At 48.3% G+C, this 20,439-nt stretch overlaps 1 protein-coding gene across 11 annotated transcripts in view; it reads right to left on the minus strand.

The window, feature by feature from the left end:
* Positions 1–20,439, minus strand: part of PPFIA3 (PTPRF interacting protein alpha 3) — a 62,936-nt gene that overhangs the window by 17,849 nt on the left and 24,648 nt on the right. For 3 of the 11 annotated variants that reach the window (XM_081166107.1, XM_081166101.1, XM_081166108.1), the window contains exons 4-17: positions 19,583–19,747; positions 18,093–18,167; positions 14,948–15,028; positions 14,051–14,263; positions 10,542–10,688; positions 9,965–10,099; positions 9,389–9,472; positions 8,304–8,435; positions 6,987–7,049; positions 5,258–5,337; positions 4,881–5,025; positions 2,800–2,999; positions 1,362–1,584; positions 57–223 (exon numbers count right to left, since the gene is read on the minus strand). In XM_081166107.1, coding sequence (XP_081022233.1) covers positions 57–223; positions 1,362–1,584; positions 2,800–2,999; positions 4,881–5,025; positions 5,258–5,337; positions 6,987–7,049; positions 8,304–8,435; positions 9,389–9,472; positions 9,965–10,099; positions 10,542–10,688; positions 14,051–14,263; positions 14,948–15,028; positions 18,093–18,167; positions 19,583–19,747 — 1,910 coding nt within the window. The remainder of the gene's footprint in view (positions 1–56; positions 224–1,361; positions 1,585–2,799; positions 3,000–4,880; positions 5,026–5,257; positions 5,338–6,986; positions 7,050–8,303; positions 8,436–9,388; positions 9,473–9,964; positions 10,100–10,541; positions 10,689–14,050; positions 14,264–14,947; positions 15,029–18,092; positions 18,168–19,582; positions 19,748–20,439) is intronic. The other 8 variants (XM_081166106.1, XM_081166105.1, XM_081166104.1 and 5 more) reach the window with 8 other exon arrangements.

The following is a 20,439-nucleotide window of genomic DNA, read 5'->3' on the forward strand; positions in this document are numbered from 1 at the left end:
GCCTGAATAATATGTTAAAAGATCCCTATTGTCCTGTCCCACCCCTTGCAACCTACCTGGTTCTCAGGTCCCTCCCGTCTTCCAGGGATCCAGCCTGCAGAGCTAAGGCTTGGGTCATGCGCTCAAGACGCATCGTGCGGGGGGTGGAGGGAGCCGGGGGCTCGCACAAGGCCAGGGCTTTCTCCTCGGACCCTCGCCCCTCTTCCTTGGCAACGTGGTTCTGCTGGGAGGGGAAAGAGGCAGAAGGAAAGAGACTTGCATGGTGCTGCTAAGGAAAAAGGGAAGGCTGCCACTCTGGGAATCTCTCAAGCCAAGAGAGGCTGACAACTTTATGACCCTCCCAACCTGATAACTGCACTGATTCTGCCTCAGTGGCCTGCTGCAAACATTATGGAGTCCACTCATCCACTCACCCTCACTTTCCTAATCTCGTTCCTACTCATGTCCATAACGAATGAGCAGGCCCACTAGACATAGCTGTCAACTTACAGATTTGAAAATAAGGGACCAGCAGCCTCAAAAATAGAGGATCAGCAGCCAAAATAAGGGATTTTCAGGGCACAGGTATGTTCAACGTCTGAGCCCCTCTGAGCCAAAGGCAGAAAGCCCAGCCAGCAGCCAAAACGAAGCCTCAAGCGGTGGTTCCCACAGCACAGCAACCCAGCAAAGGGGATGCAGCAAGGGAAACCACCGTCACCTCTCCGCTGGGAAGCACTGAGCAAAGGCGAGTCCCCAGGCAATGTGGCTGATTTGATCAGCACAAGGCATGCAAGTCGTTCTTAGACTCCATATTGGGTGAGCAACGCAGCCAAGAAACACAGCTGGAGCCTCCCTCCTCCCTGGCCGGCAGGGAGGGAGGGAGAGGAGCTGCTTCCTTTGAAACCCGGGAAATTTAAGGGACATCATCAATAAGGGACAGCAGCGGGACACGGCACTCGGATAAGGGAGTTTCCCGCCAAATAAGGGACAGTTGATGGCTATGCCACTGGACCACCCTGTTTCCTACAATGACCATCCAGATACCTCTAGGAGGCCCACAAGTCGTTCAGTCAGCCGCCACCCAGGCTTCTATTATTCTGAGGCACACAACCCCTGAGTGGGCTTCATTTTCTGGCACCTTTAATTGAAGGATTACTGGCAGAAAGGCCCAGAAGACCCTCCACCTGAGGCCTTAAAGGGCTGCTCTGCTGACAGCATACTGGACCAGACGAACCAATCATTTGCGAACGAGGGGCTTCCATGTGCTCATTTAAGATTAAACGCACACAACACAAAGATTCCTGAGGAGAAATCTTTCAAAAATGAAAGCACAGAGGAAGCGGACAAGGCCCACTGTGTCCCTGGCCCACCTCCCAACACACCATTTTTTCTCCATCGCGAGCAGGGCTGTGAGGTGCCAAGCGGGGAGTAGAATGGCCGCTGCTGGGGGGAGATGGGCTGGCCAGAGTGGAACTGGTGACAGAGGGGGGGATGGAAGTGCCCGAGCGGTAGCGTCCCAGGGATCCGTCCAAGCTGGCGCTGGTCACCCGGCTCTCAATTTCCTCTGCCCGCTGTTCTGTGGATTCCTTTTCCTCCTGGATCAGCCTTGCAAGGAGAGCAGAGGGGTAAAGTGTGAGCAATTCTGGGATAATCACGGCCATCTGTTCTCTCTCTTTGTACCTTGCCCTTTTTGAAATCTTCACTCAGTAAACAAAGTGGATCTAAATACCTTTTGCTTCATTTATTGTGCTTTCCTAATCCAGGTTCCCAAATAAATTTGCACTCATGAGTTCTAGAAACTTACTGCTTGCTCACCCTTTGCTGGTGTGTGCATATGCATATATATATATATAGGGACCCCTGACCATTAGGTCCAGTTGTGACCGATTCTGGGGTTGCGGCGCTCATCTCGCTTTATTGGCCAAGGGAGCCGGCGTACAGCTTCCGGGTCACGTGGCCAGCATGACTAAGCTGCTTCTGGCAAACCAGAGCAGCGCATGGAAACGCTGTTTACCTTCCCCCCAGAGTGGTACCTATTTATCTACTTGCACTTTGACGTGCTTTCAACCAGCTACAACTGGACAAGTAAACAAGGCTCTATTAACTGTCCATAAAGAACAGAACAACTTGCAGTGTATCAGTAATCTACGCTAAGATGACCTGAATAATGTGCATTTTAAACAAAAACCAAAACTTCTAGGTTGTATCCAGACTAAGTTACTTGCACTGAGGTCCCACTGAAATCAATATGAAAAGTTAGTTGTCAAGACTAACAAGCCCCATCGATTTCCTGAACACCAAATCAACTCAGTCTGAATCAAATACCCTAAATTTAGGAATAAACAAGGCATTATCACAGTGTCCCTATTTTCCAGGGTCAGTCCCGGATTTACAGAAGCCATCCCAGTTTCTGAACTGATCCCAGAATGTTCCACTTTACCTAAGGATGTTCCTATCTTCATCAGAGAAATGTTGGAGGGTATCTTCCCGAGCCAAGGAGATAAGTAACTATACAAGCTTTAGAAGACATCTGAAAGCAGCCCTGACTAGGGAAGTTTTTTTAATGTTTAATGTTTTATTATGTTTTTATATATGTTGGAAGCAACCCAGAGTGGCTGGGGTAACCCAGTCAGATGGGCAGGGTATAAATAATAACGTTATTGCTGTTGTTATTGTTATTATGGAATAGGACATCCCTATTTACATTGGAGAAATGTTGGAGGGTATGCAATTATCTATGTTCAATGACAGGAATGAAAAGAGGTGCATCTTGGGAAAATACTTGCACAGGCTTGCTGCAAAGTAAGTGAGACAACTCACTTGATTTCTTTGTTGATGGCTTCCAGCTGCTCCTGTAGCATAATGGCCAAGGTTTGCACATCAGCCTGCCCACTGGGGGAGAGCAGGTCGGCTGAGCTGAAGAGAGGATCCCGCTCGTCTTCATCTGAGCCGTCCAAGCCGCCTTCGAAAGGGCCTCCAGCTGCCTGTTGAGCGCGTTCCCACTCCTGAGAAGGTTCCACCTGCAGAGGAAGAGCAAGAAGAAGGGAAATGGAGGGGGTGTGGTCCATTTGCCCCGTGACATATTTGGATAGCCACCAGAGAGAACAGCAAAACCCCTCAAAGGCAGCACAGACTTCAGTTGGGTGGTGATGGGACCATGGTTGCTATGGAAACCAAGGCCCTCATCTCGCCTCACCCCCTGCCCTGATCCCTGGCACTGCACTGCTGTGAGCTCAGCCTTTGCCACAAAAACGATGTCAAGAGGGATACTCACCAGGCGGGTGTCCAGTGGAAATTGAGGTTGAAAAGAGAGAGAGAAAGAAAAAAAATGTGAGGGGAGAAAGTAATGTAACTACTACTCTATACCATTTGCCCTGCCACAAGCAACATTTCCTCCTGTCAGGCCCCATTGCACTATCCATTTAAAGCCACGAATCCACAAGAGTGTCTAGTACTGGCCTTTTTCTTTATTTCCGCCCCACTTTTCTGTTTAGATCATGCACACACATACACAAAGAACCTGATAAAAAACTCGCCATAAAGAATAGTGACATGGACAAACGTTAAAAGATAATCGGGATGAAAACAGATGTCTTAAAACAACAGCCACATTAAAAGCAGGATACAGCGGATTAGCAGGCTAAAAAATTCGTATGTTAAAAAGCACACTAGAACAAGAACATCCTTAACGGATGTCTAAAAACGAAAATAGATGGAGTTTGGGAGGCCTCCATATTTGGAGAGGGCATCCCACATTTTCAGTGCCACCACTGAAAAGGCATAGATGGGGAATGGAAAATCACAGGCTCAAGAAGGAACGAAAATGAATTGTCGGATGCAGGGAGGGTGGTAGGGCCTGGAAGAGTTTATGGCAGCGATAGCTTTGTTGCTCTGGAAATCTCCTTTGCCACCATTGCCAATTGTGGCTCCTACTGTAATGCAACTGGAAAGTTAAGTGTTCTAATCCAGTGATACAAACACTAAACCTTTGCTAGTAATAATAATAATAATAAATTTTATTTATACCCCGCCCTCCCCAGCCAAGACCGGGCTCAGGGCGGCTAACAACCAATAATAAAAACAAGTTGATTAAAATACAATTTAAAAAACAAGATTAAAATACACCATTAAAACATTAGGTTGCAGCCTCTTCACAGGAGGAGAAAGGAAAAAGAAAGAGGGGGAGGGAATCAAACTGGTTCTCAGCCAAAGGCCAGGTGGAACAACTCTGTCTTACAGGCTCTGCGGAAAGAAATCAGATCCCGCAGGGTCCTGGTCTCATGAGACAGAGCGTTCCACCAGGCCGGAGCCAGAGTTGAGAAGGCCCTGGCTCTGGTTGAGGCTAATCTAACTTCCTTAGGGCCCGGGACCTCTAGGGTGTTGCTATTTATGGACCTTAAGGTCCTCCGTGGGGCATACCAGGAGAGGCAGTCCCGTAGATATAAAGGTCCATCCCAGCACTCCAAACCAACTCCTTTCTCTTTTTTTTGGGTGCCCCCAGGGCCAGCCCACACATGAGGCAAGGTGAGGCAACTGCCTCAGGCAGCAGGATTCGCAGGGGCAGCAGATCCAAACTCCAAGGAATGCATCACCCATGGCTGCTGCCATGGGGGCAGCAACAGCTGCGGCACACTGTTTGGAGGCCGATGTGCCCACCCCCTTGGCAGCCCCCTTCTCCCAATGCAGCCTCTACAGCGGCCACTTGGTGAATCGGAGGCGCCGATGGCCTCTTCCCACCCTTGTTCCTGATGTTGATCTTCTGCCACCCCCCGTCTTCCCTGGTGGGTGGGAGCTTCCATTTTGTGCTTCGCCCCACATGCCAAAATGTATGGGGCCAGTTCCGGGTGCCCTGTCCCGCCCTCTTCAGAGCTCATGCCCAGCCCTAGACAGCAACCCCGTACCTTGGTAGCTTCATCCTTGACGGTCCAGCGGCCCTTCTTTGAACGTCTTGCCACACCAGCACTGCTGTAATGGTCCACGTGGGCCCCCACGGGCAGCGTGGGCGCCTGGGAGTAACGCAGCTCCAACGCGCTGCCCGGCAGGGACCTCCGTGGAGCAGGAAAAATGAGAAGCATGAGCAAGGATGGTCAGGAAGAGGGTGTCCACCATGCAAGTAAAGGGGCTTTATCCCACCAGTCCCCCCTGAACCAAATAAGACTTTCAGGTACTCAGCCCGTTGGAAGCCATGTAACAAGATTTTCTTGAAATCCTGACATTTTGTGGGTAGGGCTGCACTAAACCGGTTAATGTAATTTGAGAGGGGGAGGAGCCTTCTTACCGGGAGTAGGTAGAGACAGGTCGCCCGCGTAACTGGTCTATCTCCATGTGCATCCTCTCAATTTCAGCTAAGAGTTGTTCCTGCAGGACATGTGCAAAGAAGGCCATCAATACTTGGAAGCAACAGCAACAACCAGAAAAAGAGAGACATAATATTTTACAAGGACAAGAAGAAACATCAAGGACAGAATAACTACCGCACACAGGAAGAACAAGTATATCGTTTGAATGCTTCACCCGTATGTTTATTTAATGTGTCAATACAAATGGAAGTCGTTAGAATTGCAGTTGTTGTATAAGGGATTGTTAGTTTGACTGGAGTGTAATTGAAATTAATAAGATTTTGGAACGCAGAAATAAAGTAAATCATCAAACCATTAATTCTAGCACGTGGGGCATCTGAATGATTGGTATTAGTAATTGTATTATAATTTGGCATTGTTATAATGAGGCTATTATTGGATTATTGTAATTGAAAACTAATAAAAATTGTTATTTAAAAAAAACAAAAACTTGGAAGCAACCTAGCAGACTTCAAAGCCCTCCATCATATTTATTTTTTTAAAGATATAGTATTTCTAAAATATTTTATTTATCTCTAAGCAGCATACAACAGCTGAACACAGAAGAGTGTAATACAGTCATACCTTGGGTTAAAGTTGCTTCAGGTTGAGCATTTTCGGGTTGCGCTCTGCGACGAGCCGGAAGTAATGGAACGCGTTACTTCCGAGTTTCGCCGCTCGTGCATATGCAGATGCTCAAAATGACGTCACGCGCATGCGCAGAAGCGGTGAATCACGACCCGCGCACGAGCAGACGCGGGTTGTGTTCTCTTCAGGATGCAAACAGGGCTCCGGAACGGATCCCGTTTGCATCCAGAGGTACCAGTGTAAAAGGCTAAGGAGTGAAACTCTACACAAATCCCGAGTCCCTAAGATCGTTGGACAGTGCCTTGTACGCCTCCTTCTGGCAACTCCTGCAGCCAAGCTGGTACCAAAGGTATAGCTCTGCTTTCTTTTGGACCACATCGCTGAGGCTGATAGGCAGGTCTTGTCGTCTGGACAGCCCAGAACCCCCATACACACTGCCCAGAGAGGTTACTTCGGGGCTGCTGACGCAGAAGTTTGACTTCACCCCCAAGACAGATGGATGCCAACAACATATGACAGAGGGAAGGGTATTACACAGAATATGGGCAATAGTGGAAAATGCCCATCTCTAGGTGCTCCACTCAACAACCTGGCCACATCATTCTGGATGAGTCTCAAGGGAAGCCCCACACGAAGTGCATTACAGTAGTCCAATCGTGAGGTTACCAAAACGTGAGTCGCAGTGGCAAAGCTACTCATGTTCAGGAAAAGGTGTAGTTGGCATACCAACCTAAACTGATAATAGGGGCTCCTTGCCACGGAGGTTACCTGAGCCTTCAGTGAAAGAGATGCATCTAGGAACACCCCAAAAACTATGCACCTGTTTCTTCTGTATGCATTCCTGACCCAAACTGATAAACTATCCAGCTTGCAAACAGGCAAACCACTCACCCACAATGCCTCCATCTTAGCAGGATTCTGCCTCAGTTTGTTAGCCCTCAGATACTCCCAGAAGTTTCCCTTCCTCTTCCTCTAGCCCTTAGCTCACCCCGCAAATTCAGGACATTCTCCTCCCTTCTGGATTTCATGACTAGTGAATTTCACCCTCTCTGATAGTAATTCAGCCACAATTAGCCTCACCTTGTTTGCCAGTAGTTCATCCTGAACCTTCTTCATGTTGGCTATTTCTTCACTCAGTGTGTTCTTGATGGGGGGGGGGGGGGAGAAGGAAAGAGTTTAGTGAGAGCAAGAGAATGAAGGTAGGACCCCTTGACAGAATGTTCCTCCCTCCCTTCCTGCATGTCCCTTATTCTCCATCATCCCACATGGAAGGCTCAACCAAGGTGGGTTTTCTGCATCAGGTGACTGAAGATGCGTTGAAGGGCCGCGGCCTCTTCTCTGCAGTTGCCTCTGCTGTTAAGACCAACCCCAACAGCAGCCAAAACCATCACAGCAATTGCCTAACACTGAGAGTCCTAAATGTCCCTCACATGAGGGCCCTTGGTGGAGAACCTCCTGGGCTCCCTTCTAGCTTGGCATCTGGGTGGGTGGTTGCCATGACCAGTGGCGTAGCGTGGGTTGTCAGCACCCGGGGCAAGGCAAGTAATTTGCGCCCCCTAACCCGTGGATTTGCGCCCCCTAACCTGTGGATTTGCCCTAACCCCAGATATTGCGACCGGTGCGGCCGGCCCCCCCTGCACCCCCCACGCTACGCCACTGGCCATGACTGGAACTAGCAGTTATTTTCCTGAAGTACATGGAAACGGACATTTTGGTGCAATGTGGCTAAAAAACACATGGCTGCCATCATGTTTTTTTGTGATGGTGGCCATGCTTCTTTACTCACAGTAATCCAAAACCAGAGTTCCCAGTAAAAGGACCCCTAGACGGCTAAGTCCAATCAAAGGCGACTATGGGGTTGCACTGCTCATCACACTTTCAGGCCGAGGGAGCCGGCGTTTGTCCACAGACAGCTTTCCGGGTCATGTGGCCAGCAGGACTAAACTGCTTCTGGTGCAACAGAACTTCATGACAGAAATCAGAGCGCACGGAAACGCCGTTTACCTTCCCGCCACAGCAGTACCCATTTATCTACTTGCCAGTGGACTGTACTTCAGAAAACCAACATGGCTGCCATAGCTGTGGTTGCTGAGGGAATGTGAATAGAGCTGTTGGCCTTTCATCTGGTCAAATTGTTAGGGCAAGGCTTCAGATAGTACAACCTTTCAAGACCTCAAGAGGTTTGAACAGGTGAAGTCTGTGCTCCAGAGACACCTCATCTTCTTGCCTTCAAGAGGGCCAATCCTTATCTCCCTGCCACATTTCCTGGCTCTAACAGTTCCTCCCTTTGATTTCCACCCACCTGACGAGCACAGGGACAAGCAGACATATGGCTGCTCCGAAGCAGCTCTCCCCAAACCACGTTCCTACCTCTCACCACAAGCCCACACACCCTACCTTCTCCTCCAGGGCCCCCATCCGTTCCTTGAGGTGCAACTGGAGACGTTCGTTGGATTCAGAGAGCAGCTTGTCTACTGTTTCCGAGAGGCGCTTGTTGTGTTCGTCATTCATTTTCTCCCTTTGGCGTGCCTGTTTGTTTTTTTTAAACAAAGGAAGCAGCAGGCATTGGAGACAGGGCAACAACCCCTGCCTCTCTCTTTCTCACACCTCCCAGAAACCTTCACCTCTGATTCCACCTCCTACTGTCTTGCCTTGCTCACATCCAACAGCTCCCTCTTCCTTGCTTGATTTTACAATGCTTTATTGCCTCTGTATCCACAAAAGCTCTCTAAAATCGGATTCCAGGAAGCTGTCTTATACTGAGACAGACCACTGGTCCATCTACTTTGGTGTTGTCTACACTGTGTGGCACCAGCTCTCCAGCATTTTGGATAGGGGCCTTTTCCAGCCCTACCTAGAGTTGCCGGGGATTGCACCTGGGCAGGGGCACAAATTTGAACAAAATATTGGGGGGTCCGGCCCTGCCAGAAGGTTGCCGGAAGGAGGGAGGGAGGCAGGCGGGAGCCAGGTGAGTGTAGCCCAGAGTGAGGCAGAGGCTGTGCCGCCTTCCTCCCTCCCTTGCCCAGGACTTCCAAAGCCCAGGAAGCTGGGCTCCGGGCGCGGGAGACAGCATTGCCTGGGCTGTGGATGGCGCTGAGAAGCTAAGCAAGTGGACTCACTGGGGGACGATGGCTGGCCCAGGAGCAATCCTTTGTGTGCTGGGGGGCCCGTAGGGCGAAGGGTTCAGGCCAAGGCCATCAGAGGGGAAGAGAGGAGGGAGAAAGGGAGTCAGGTGGATGATCGGGGAGTTTACCTGCACTCTCATGCAGTGGTGGCAGAGAGAGAGGCTGGGGCATCTCATCACAGTCAATGGGGGGGGGCTGAAGGGGTCTGGGCCCCTTAGAGTTGGTGCCTATACACCCGGGCTCTTTTACACACAGAGCAACATGTTCCACCAATGAGCTACTTTATAGTCTTTCTTCCAATTCCTGGTACCCCACTTTCCTATCAAACTCCTGCCCTACTTCCCATCATGACCTCACCCGTTGGAGCTCCTGGTTTTTCTCCTCCAGCTGGGCCTCAAGCTGACGCAAGCGCTCCTCAAAATTCCCATGGCGCTCCTCTGCCTAAATAATAAATATAAATATATAAATTTTATTTATACCCCGCCCTCCCCAGCCAAGGCCCGGCTCAGGGCGCCTAACAACCAATAATAAAAACAAGTTGAATGAATACAACTTAAAAAAAAGATTAAAATATAACATTAAAATGCAGCCTCATCACAGGAGGAGAAAGGAAAAAAGAAAGAGGGGGAGAGACTCAAATTGATTCTAAGCCAAAGGCCAGGCAGAACAACTCTGTCTTACAGGCCCTGCGGAAAGAAATCAGATCCCGCAGGGCCCTGGTTTCATGAGACAGAGCGTTCCACCAGGCCGGAGCCAGTGTTGAGAAGGCCCTGCCTCTGGTTGAGGCTAATCTAAGAAGAGAGTGAAGGGGAGTGTTAAGCCATGACTCCCATTTGATCCCCTTTTTTCTGATTCCAGCAGGTGTGCCTCATTGCCCACTTCCTCCACCAGCCATATGGCACGCTGGCCACTTCCTCCCCATCGAGCAAGTACCTTGTTGAGGGCTGCCACTCGCTGGGCCAGCTGGGCCTCTATCTCAGGTAAGGTCTCGGCCTTCTGGAGGGTCTGCTGAAGCTTCTGCTTGGCATCTTCCAGCCAGTCTTGTAGCTGCCTGTTCTTCTCTTCACTCTGCGCAGGGTAAAAGGTTAAGTCCGATGGCCTTGCCAATGAATGACTTCCAAGCAGTGACCCCAAACAAACTTGATGCTTTGGACAAGGGAAGGGCAGGGAGAGAACCAGGGAATTTGGGTGCTTTATGCACCTGGAGGGGAACTTAAGCCAGCCTCAGATGCCTGTGCAACTATGGAAGGTGATAAAACAGTCCGGAAATGAGATTTTCCAAGTCCACCAAAGGTGGGCTAGAGGAGGAAGCTGTAATGAACCCCCGTCATTTGGAACTGCATAGGGACTCGCAGGAAAGAGACAGGGGCAACTTCACAACCACCGACATGCGTAGGAAGAGTAGAGAGAGGATGCCTGTGACAACCAGGTTTAAGGAGGGAGGTGTTGGGAACAGCCAAGGTTACTCAGCCAGGAGAGGACACAGAAAGACAGGAAGGAAGGGACTCACTTGTCTGTACAGGGATTCCTTACTGGCCAACTCGTTCTCCAGCTTGTCGTTGACATCGTGGAGAGAGGTCGCCTCCCTCTGAGCACTCAGGTAGCGTTTCTCCAGAGTAGTGATCCGCTCTTCCATGTCCTCCCGCTGGGCTAGAGCCTGTCACCCCCCGCCAGACAAGAGAAGGGAATGATGGAGAAGTCACACTGGGAACTCCCACATATCTCCTTTAGTTGCCAGTTGTGGAAGAAATGAAGGTTCTCGGTGCCTTAAAAGGTAAAGGTAAAGGGACCCCTGACCATTAGGTCCGGTCGTGGCCAACTCTGGGGTTGCGGCGCTCATCTCGCTTTATTGGCTGAGGGAGCCGGCATACAGCTTCCAGGTCATGTGGCCAGCATGACTAAGCGGCTTCTGGCGAACAAAAGCAGCGCACGGAAATGCCGTTTACCTTCCCGCCGGAGTGGTACCTATTTATCTACTTGCACTTTGACGTGCTTTCGAACTGCTAGGTTGGCAGGAGCAGGGACCGAGCAACGGGAGCTCGCCCCATCGTGGGGATTCGAACCACCGACCTTCTGATTGGCAAGTCCTAGGCTCTGTGGTTTAACCCACAGCACCACCCGTGTCACTCTTGGTGCCTTGCATGCACTAAATAACATGTGGAGATCTCTCTCTCTCTCTCTCTCTCTCTCTCTCTCTCTCTCTGTATATTGTCTACTTGAGGGAGCAGCAGTTTGCTGCATTCCTTTGTTAACCCCACCCAGCAATCTTATTGCTGGTCACTTGAGGTTTTAGTCTAGGGATGGGGAATCTTTGGCTTCCCAGAAGTTACTGGGGTACATCTCCCATCATTCCTGGCCATCAGCCATGCTGGCGGGGGCTGATGGGAGTCGGAGTCCCACAACATCTGCAAGGCCACAGATTCCTCATCTCTGCTTTAGTGAAACTGATGTTTCAGTAGCTTTGAGAGGGAGTACTTATTCGATTTCCCTACACTGTTCATAATTTCACCGACTTCTGTCATACCCCACCTTTGTGTCTTTTTTCCCCCTTTTCTAAATCAAAAAGCCCAGATCTGTGAAGCAAGGGATGACCAAACCTTGTGCTCTTGGGAGTCCGCCCTGTTTTTTAGGCAGTGGTTTGGGGTCCAGAGTTGTATTCTGCTGCACGAACAAATCCCCCTCTGTGAGTCGTCATGCTCCATAGCAAAGCTGGTACCAGTTGTAAGAACAAGCTTCCCACACAAGTGCAGGCATCACTGAGGCGTTAATGCTAGGCCTCTTTTTTGGATTTTGCACACAAATCTCTTGTTTCTTACAAACTGAAAAGCCTTTTCTTTTTCTTTATGAGAGACTCTGTGGGCAGACTTTTTAACACACACTGATTAAAATGTGATTTAAACTGCCAGGGAGAAATCACATAAAATTGCTGTGTGTGCGTCTGCCCATCGTCATCTTAAACCTTTCCTCATGACTGTTTCAGTCACTTGAACATTTTCGTTGTCATTTGTTTCATTTGCCTTTAAACAAAAAAACTCCATAATATTCTTTTGGAGAGAACCAGAAATGTACACACTACAGTACTCTACATGTGGGTGCCACAGGTTTATATATTGACATTACATTCTGTTGTATTTTCCAATCTCTCCTCAATAATTCCCAACACTGAATTTGCCTCTTTTGTGGCCATAACATATTGCTGACATATGAACCAGTCTGGAAATTAAGATCTTTCTCTGAGGCCTTTCTCTGGGTGACCCTACCCTCAAAAATCGGGTGAGCAGCTCTAGGGCTGTAGTAAAGTCAAATTATTTGGGGGGGAGGAGGAATGAAGCCTTTGGAAAGCTGGGGCATAATTTTGTCCCTGAGCCATTATGTGGAAGTTCAGGGGAATGGGGTGTTTACCATGGTACTGTAACAAAAAATCCACCATCAAACTGCAGGGCTGCCAGGTTTCCTCCAATGGGATTTTCCCTGATGTTGTTATTGTTGTTTTTAAGCTTCCATGACAAGCTCCTCCTTCTGTGGTATTGGGGGCAAAACAGTGGGCAATGTGAAATGCTTCCCCTCCCCTCATTCCAATTCACCAGTTGAGAATTGGGTGGCAAATTGAAAGAGGGCATTATGAGCCAATGGCTCCCAGAAAAAGGACCTTTTAAGTACTGTAACAGCCTGCAACTTGGGCACCGGCCTCCTCAAAAAGGCTTGCCTGGCCTTTTTCATTGTAGCCATTTTTGGCATCAGGTGAAGACTTCTTATCTACCCCAGCTTGATAGTTTTAAAAACACATTGTAGATCTTTCAGACCTTAGGCATCACTTTCCCCCCTCTTTCACTGAACTCATTGTGTGTTTTTAAAATATATTTTATGGTTCGGTTTTTTTAAATGTACATAATCATGAAAACCTATTGTTAATGGGAAGCAGATAAATAACTAAATAAATAAATAAGTGTTTCAGAACTTTGCTTGAGCTTTTAACAGAAACTAGTATCAAGTATTGTTTTATTTGCAACTTAGCAGACTAACTTGTATCGATTTATTTGGCATTTAGGATTGTTATTCTTGATTATTACTCTTTGACTGAAATGGCAAGCTGTCTTGAAAACATTTCCTCGCTACATTTATTTCCAGGCTTTCCTCCAAAGAGCTCAAGGTGGCATTACATGCTTTTTCCTCCTTCCATTCCATCCTCTCAACAACCGTGTGAGGTAGGTTTGGTTGAGAGAGTATGCCTGGGCCAAGACTACCTAGGAATTGGGGCTTTCAAAGTTGGGCTCCCCCAGCATTCTAACCACAGCACTCAACATATTTTATAGTTGAAAGTCAGTAATAATAATAATAATAATAATAATAATAATAATAATAATAATAATACAGTGGTACCTCGGGTTAAGTACTTAATTCGTTCCAGAGGTCCGTTCTTAACCTGAAATTGTTCTTAACCTGAAGCATCACTTTACCTAATGGGGCCTCCTGCTGCTGCCACGCCGCTGGAGCACGATTTCTGTTCTCATCCTGAGGCAAAGTTCTTAACCTGAGGTACTATTTCTGGGTTAGCAGAGTCTGTAACCTGAAGCGTATGTAACCCGAGGTACCACTGTATAAATGCAATTACCATATTTTTCGCTCCATAAGACGCACCTGACAATAAGACGCACCTAGTTTTTAGAAGGGGAATGCAAGGGGAAAAATATTGTTTAAAGGGAGCGCTGAGCAGAGCCTGTATGCATCCCAGGCTCTGCTCAGCGCTCCCTTTCACAAGCCGCGTGGAGTATGTGTGTGCTCTTGCAGGCTTTTCCTCGGGGAAAAGCCCGCAAGAGCCACGCTCCCTTTAAAGAGTGCGCGGAGCGTGTGTGCGGCTCTTGGGGGCTTTTCCCACCTGCCTCCCGCCTGCATTCGCTCCATAAGACGCACACACATTTGCCCTTACATTTTAGGAGGGAAAAAGTGTGCCTTATGGAGCGAAAAATACAGTAATAATTATAATTATATGTATGGAGTGTTCCAGCTGCGGCCGTCTACCTCCTTGAGGTCTCGTTGCAGCTTGGCGTTGATCTCTTCAGACTTGATGAGGTCCCGCTGGGCTGTAGCCAGTTCTTCCTCCAGCTCTGCCATCTGCCGGCAAAGCATGGTCAGTCGCTCCTTTAGCTGAGAAAGCTCTCCTCGCTGGCGCTCTAACACCTCCTCTAGCTCAGATTCCCGGCCACCGCGCCCCAACTCAAGGGATCCATTGGCCTGAGAAACAGAAGGAAGGGAAAGGGATTATGGCATGCCACAAACACTGTCCCTGCCAAAAAAGCTGAAAAACATCTTCATCTATGCGACAACGGCCACGTGAGTTCTAAAAGCACAAGGATGGAAGACTGAAGAAACCCCAACTAAAGAATCATGGCAAGAAAAAATGATGGACTATGCAGAACTGGCAAAACTGACTTATAAGCTACAGGACAAGGATAACTGTGACTTTAAAGATGAATGGGAACCCTTTACAAAGTATTTGAGGATGCAACAAAGCGAACTGGACTCCTTGGCTGGCTTTGAATAAACATTCACAAACTTTTTATTGATAATAATCAGCTAAATAGTTTGAGGATCTATACAACTTTGTAGCATGCAGAAATCAGCATTCTCAGAGAAATCAAAGAATGGAACTGAGGGAAGTCGGGGGTGGGGGTGGGTGGGTTTTGTGTGGGAGGGCGGGGGGAGAAAAAATGGAGGGGGGAATAAGGATGATATGTTTCTGGATATGTTTTTTTAATTTTGAATAAAAAACAAAAACAAACAAACACTGTCCCTGCCAACCTCACTGATACAAGCAAGCATCTATATCCACCTCCCACAGGCAAACAAACCCTTCACACAAGAGAAGAGTTGGTGATAGCCATGTGTTTTGCCCATATTCCCTTCTGCGCTACTTACACAAATCTGGGAGTCTCCCTCTTTGCTGGGGTCATCCAGGCCAGATCGGCGTCGGGCAAGCTGCTCTCGAAGGGAAAGAGACTGCAGACAGGAAGAGGAAGAAAAGGAAGGAGAAGATGCACTAGTGTTTAAAATGAAAAATAAAAAGCCCTTTTTATTTTATACAACTATTTATGTCTGCGACGACAGCAGCGCGGATACTGCTGGGCCAGAGATGGAAAGAAGACAAAGTTCCGACCAGAGACGAATGGCTGATGAAGATGATGGACTATGCCGAAATGGCAAAATTGACTGGGAAAATCAGAAACCAAGAAGAGAAGAAATTAAAAAAGGAATGGGCAAAATTTATAATGTATTTATAAACTAAAAACTTAGTTTGTAATGTACAAAAAAACTATGGTAAAAATGGATTGTTATTTTTAAAAATAAAGAAAATAAGGGAAGCAGTTGAAAAAAGGTTGATAATGGTAACCATGGAAGGGCAGAGGGGAGTTGAAGGATTCAGAGAATCCCGAATGACGATGTTGAAGTTTAATGGTTGAATTAAAATTTGTTATGTAAAACTTAATTTAAAAAATTTAAAAAATGAAATGAAAAATAAAATTGAGGAAAGAGAGGCAGGAATCCGCTTAGGACAACAATAGTCTCTTCAGGACAGTGGTGGGAAGTGGGGGGGGGGCAGGTGGAAAAAACCCCCCAAAACCCAATAGTCTCTTCAGCAGTACCAGGGAATCTTTCCAGTATGGGGAAACTGCTGCCCATGTTAAATGTCAGCCATTGCGCTGCACCAAAATGTGGGATGTTAGCATGCCAAGTGCATATGTAAATGGTTAATGTTTTATTATGTTTTTATATGTGTTGGAAGCTACCCAGAGTGGCTGGGGGAACCCAGCTAGATGGGTGGGGTATAAATAATACTGACAACAACAACAACAACAACAACAGGCTGTAGAACCCTGTGATGTCGTACACTCTGTGGCCGTTATTTTAGTTGGTTCAGTTATTAACAGTCTTGTGAGTCTTAACAGTTAGAGCAGTAGGTATGTTGTGTTGTGTTGTGCTGCTGCTGTCTGCCTCTAAGTCAGAGTATCAGTCAGTCTGTAAATGTTAGTTAGTTTAATTTATGTAAGATGCATTAGCAACTTAAAAAACATCCACCTGCATTGTATATTATAATCTGACAACTGCAAGTACACTAAACAAAAGTTATGTGTTCTGCTTAGTTTTTATAGGGGAGAAAAGAGATCTAAAGAGTCAAATGACCCAGGACTATCTTTTGCATACTCTGTCAATGAGAACGAAAGTCTAATTCCCACACAAAAGACACAATGTCCATCCTCTGCCACTCTTAGGGGTTGCTACTCAGGACTTGATAAGACTTCTCCTCCCCCCCCCACACCCCGTAAAGTGACTACCTCTCAGCTGAGCAGTAGCTTCTGGGAGGAGGGGAGGCAATTGAATTGGCTCAGGGCAGGGAAGGGCTAAGGTTAGCAATGCAAAAGCTTCAACCTTGACCTCAGGTACAGTCATACCTCAGAAGTCGAATGGAATCTGTTCCGGAAGTCCATTCGACTTCCAAAATGTTCGAAAACCAAGGCGCGGCTTCCAATTGGCTGCAGGAAGCTCCTGCAACCAATTGGAAGCCACAGTGGATGTTCAGGTTCCAAAGAACATTCGCAAACTGGAACACTCACTTCCGGGTTTGCGGCATTCAGGAGCCAAAATGTTCGACTCCCAAGGCGTTCAGCTTTCAAGGTACGACTGTATAGAGGATGAGAGGAGTAAACAGGTGTCTTCCGCAGTTGGCTATGTTCCTCCTGCAAAGAACCACCACTGCTACTCTGCTGCTGTCAATGGGGCAGCAGAAGGTAAAGGACCCCTGGACAGTTAAATCCAGTCAAAGGTGACTATGGGGTTGCGGCGCTCCTCTCGCTTTCAGGCCAGGGGAGCCGGCCTTTATCCACAGACAACTTTCTGGGACATGTGGCCAGTATGACTAAACTGCTTCTGGTACAACAGAACATCATGACAGAAACAGGAGCGCACGTAAACACCGTTTACCTTCCCGCTGCATCGGTACCTATTTATCTACTTACACTGGCATGCTTTCGAACTGCTAGGTTGGCAGGAGCTGGGACAGAGCAACGGGAGCTCACCCCATTGCAGGGTTTCGAACTGCCAACCTTCTAATCAGCAAGCCCAAGAGGCCCAAGACCACAGTGCTACCTGCGTAGAAAGATGGTCCCTAGGTACAGAGGACTCCCCACTTACACGGGGGTTACGTTCCCTGTGCACTTAAGTGAAATCGCGTAAAGTGGGGAGCACCCTCTCTGCCACACTCTCTTCAATCCATACCAAAAATACTGTATCCAAAAATCACAACTAGAATTGAAGCTCTGGGGCCAGCAGAAGGCTGGAGGATACATGGGAAAGCAGTTGCTGCTGTGGTGCTACCCCACACATCAGCTGTTAGGAGAGGAGGCTGAGCAGCATAAACAAAGCCCTGCTGCACCTCCAGTCTCTTTGGGGCTTTCTCTGCCCTTACTGACATCCTTTTTGGGCTCTGTGGAGGGTCTGTGGAGGGTCTCCTCGTGAGCCACAAGGACTCTCCAGCTCTCACCCATCATTTCCAGCTTTGAATTTAATTATTTCCTTGCGCCGTGCATATGCGATTGTGCTCGAGTAGAATGCACATAAATGGGGGCGGGGCGGGGAATGCCTGCATCTACCTTGGACCTCCATCAGCATTCGTAGAGAGAGTCTGTGTGCAAGTCAGTAAAGGAGCATCAAGTATGAGAGGCAGGGCCTGGTCGGTGGTGGTGCCTGAACAGCAGGATTCTCTTCCAAGAGAGACTCACCTATCTCCTTCATGAATGAAGGAAATGAAGACCTTTGTTCCAAGACCAATCCCCCACATTGACTTGCAAGCTGCATCCAGTTATGCCCCTTCCCTGCTTATCTCTGGGGGTTGCCGTGTCAGTAACACACACCAGCATCCACAAACCCACAGTCCCCTTGTGGGGAATCTCAGCTCGCAAACCTCTGGGAATCGCCGGCAGAGTCTGGCTCACAGTAGTGCCTGAGGGTCACAGCACACATCTCAACCAACCTCCCGCTGCAGGCGGGAGCAGAATCTCCTTCCTACCTCCTGATTGGACATCTCCAGCTCCTCCTCCAATACTGCAACCCGCTCTAACGCCACTCGCAGCCGTTCTCGAACCTGCCATGCACCAGAGAGAGAGAGTCGAAGAGGCGTTAGTCAGGCAGGAGAGAAACAGCCAGCTTCCTTCATCCCCACAGTCCCTGCCTCCCCCAGTATGCAACTCTGCTAACCATGGTATTTTCACACCTTTGGCAACAGACCAGATTTTCCCCTAACCATGTACTGCTTCCCCGATGGTCTCGTTCTGGCTCCTGCACTTTGTTCAAGCCAGAAGAAATAGTGGCTGGCGGCAGAATAGCTGCAGTTATGATTTAAATATGGCACAAGTGACACTTCCCCTGAAGCAGGGATGGGGAAACCTTGCCAGTGCTGTTCAAATACAGCTCCCATCATTCCTGACTATTGGGCCATGCTGGCTGGGGCTGATGGGAGTTGAAGTCCAACAGCATCTTCAGGCCGCAGGTACCCAGAGTTCAAAATGAGCCAGGCGCCAGACACATTTTGCACCTGGCTTTTGACCACCTGCAACCAAGTGAAGATGCCTGGGCACTGGGATGGCGGCTGACATCTCCACCATCAGGGGATCATTGAATCTGGACTGTTTTCACACACTAACACTCCATCCCGTAGAATTCTATCCATTATATTTTATCTGCACGATTGGAAGGAATTTCTGGGACCAAATTGGTTTTTCTGTGTAGCCTGAGCAGGAGCAGTCGCCATTAAGGAAGAGAAGTCGGAATAGGCCAATATATATGTGAACTATCCCTGAATCAAGTGACTTTTCTTCTTTAAGTTCTCAAAGCCCTTAACCTAGCCCAAGGTTGTCGTCTGAACTAGCCGGATGTTTAACTGAGAATCAATCACAATCAGTCCATCGTTTGAAAAGCAAGACTTTAGAGCTGTTTTGCTCCAAAATGGCAACTGGACCTTATGTTTTGGAGACTGCAACCTTGGTTTAAGGTAAAGGGACCCCTGACCATTAGGTCCAGTAGTGGCCGACTCTGGGGTTGCGGCGCTCTTCTCGCTTTATTGGCCGAGGGAGCCAGTGTACAGCTTCCGGGTCATGTGGCCAGCATGACTAAGCCGCTTCTGGTGAACCAGAGCAGCGCACGGAAACGCCGTTTACCTTCCCGCTGGAGCGATACCTATTTATCTACTTGCACTTTGATGTGCTTTCGAACTGCTATGTTGGCAGGAGCAGGGACAGAGCAACGGGAGCTCACTCTGTCACGAGGATTCGAACCGCCGACCTTCTGATCGGCAAACCCTAGGCTCTGTGGTTTACCCCACAGTGCCACCCGTGTCCCTAACCTTGGTTTAAGGAGCCATTATTGTCCCCTGGCTTATATATCTTATCTGAGTTTCTAACACTGCAGGTACCCAGGCTTGGCACCTGGGGCAAATTCCTAGAACACCCCCACAAGCCCAGCTCCACTGCCCTGTCAAGAGTTGCTCTGCCCTCTCTTCACCTTCTCGTCCAGGGCCTTGTGATGCTCAAAGAGAGACTTGAGGGCCTTCAGCACTTCCACCTCGCTGGAGACACCGGCCGGCGACTGGGCCTGCCGCTTCACCACCGTCATGCGGAGGGAGCGTTCGTGTCGCGATACAAGGCATTCCAGGTGTTCTAGCAGCAACTAGGGAGAAGAGACAGACAGATATAGCGTTGCTTGAGGATTGATGGAGATATAGTGAGGCTGCAGGTACATAGCTAGGGATGGACAGGGACCCAAATCTCAACAGACACAGATTGTAACGCAGATCCTTCTCTGCTTTTCTAAAATGGCCTCCTCTGCCAAATGGCCACTTTTGTGCCAAACAGGGGTGCAGGGAGTGAGTTCTCAACAAGCAGATATGGGGGCGGGGGGGAAGCAGTTTGGCTATCACATGTGATAGGAGATTCTATCAGCGAAAATAATAACAGAAGGGGGAATGAAAGAGTGTTCCTGCCCTAATAGGGGGGAAAACAGACCTTGGGAAAAAAGAAAAGAACACCCCATAAGGAACATAAAAATAACAGGCCTCTAATTTAATGCAACAGACCAAAAAAACAGCAACCCCAGAATGATTAGTACACAAATTATGAATCTGTCAGAACATTCAATAAGCAGTGACAAACACTCCAGTGTGCTTTGAAAACCAATCTTAATGTGACTGCACACATGATCCAAGTTCATTAAACGCAAATGCATCACAGAAGAAGCAAATAAAAGAATATGCAGCTGGAAGAATGTTGCAACTGGAAGTTGCGACAAACTTCACCCGCTCCAATTACAGAGGTAACTTTAGAAATTCTCATAGGCAAACCAGAACTCAAGAGTGGTGAACC

The sequence above is a fragment of the Podarcis bocagei genome, assembly GCF_964188305.1.
Source record: "Podarcis bocagei genome assembly, chromosome: 13".
NCBI classification, from domain to species: Eukaryota; Metazoa; Chordata; class Lepidosauria; order Squamata; family Lacertidae; genus Podarcis; species Podarcis bocagei.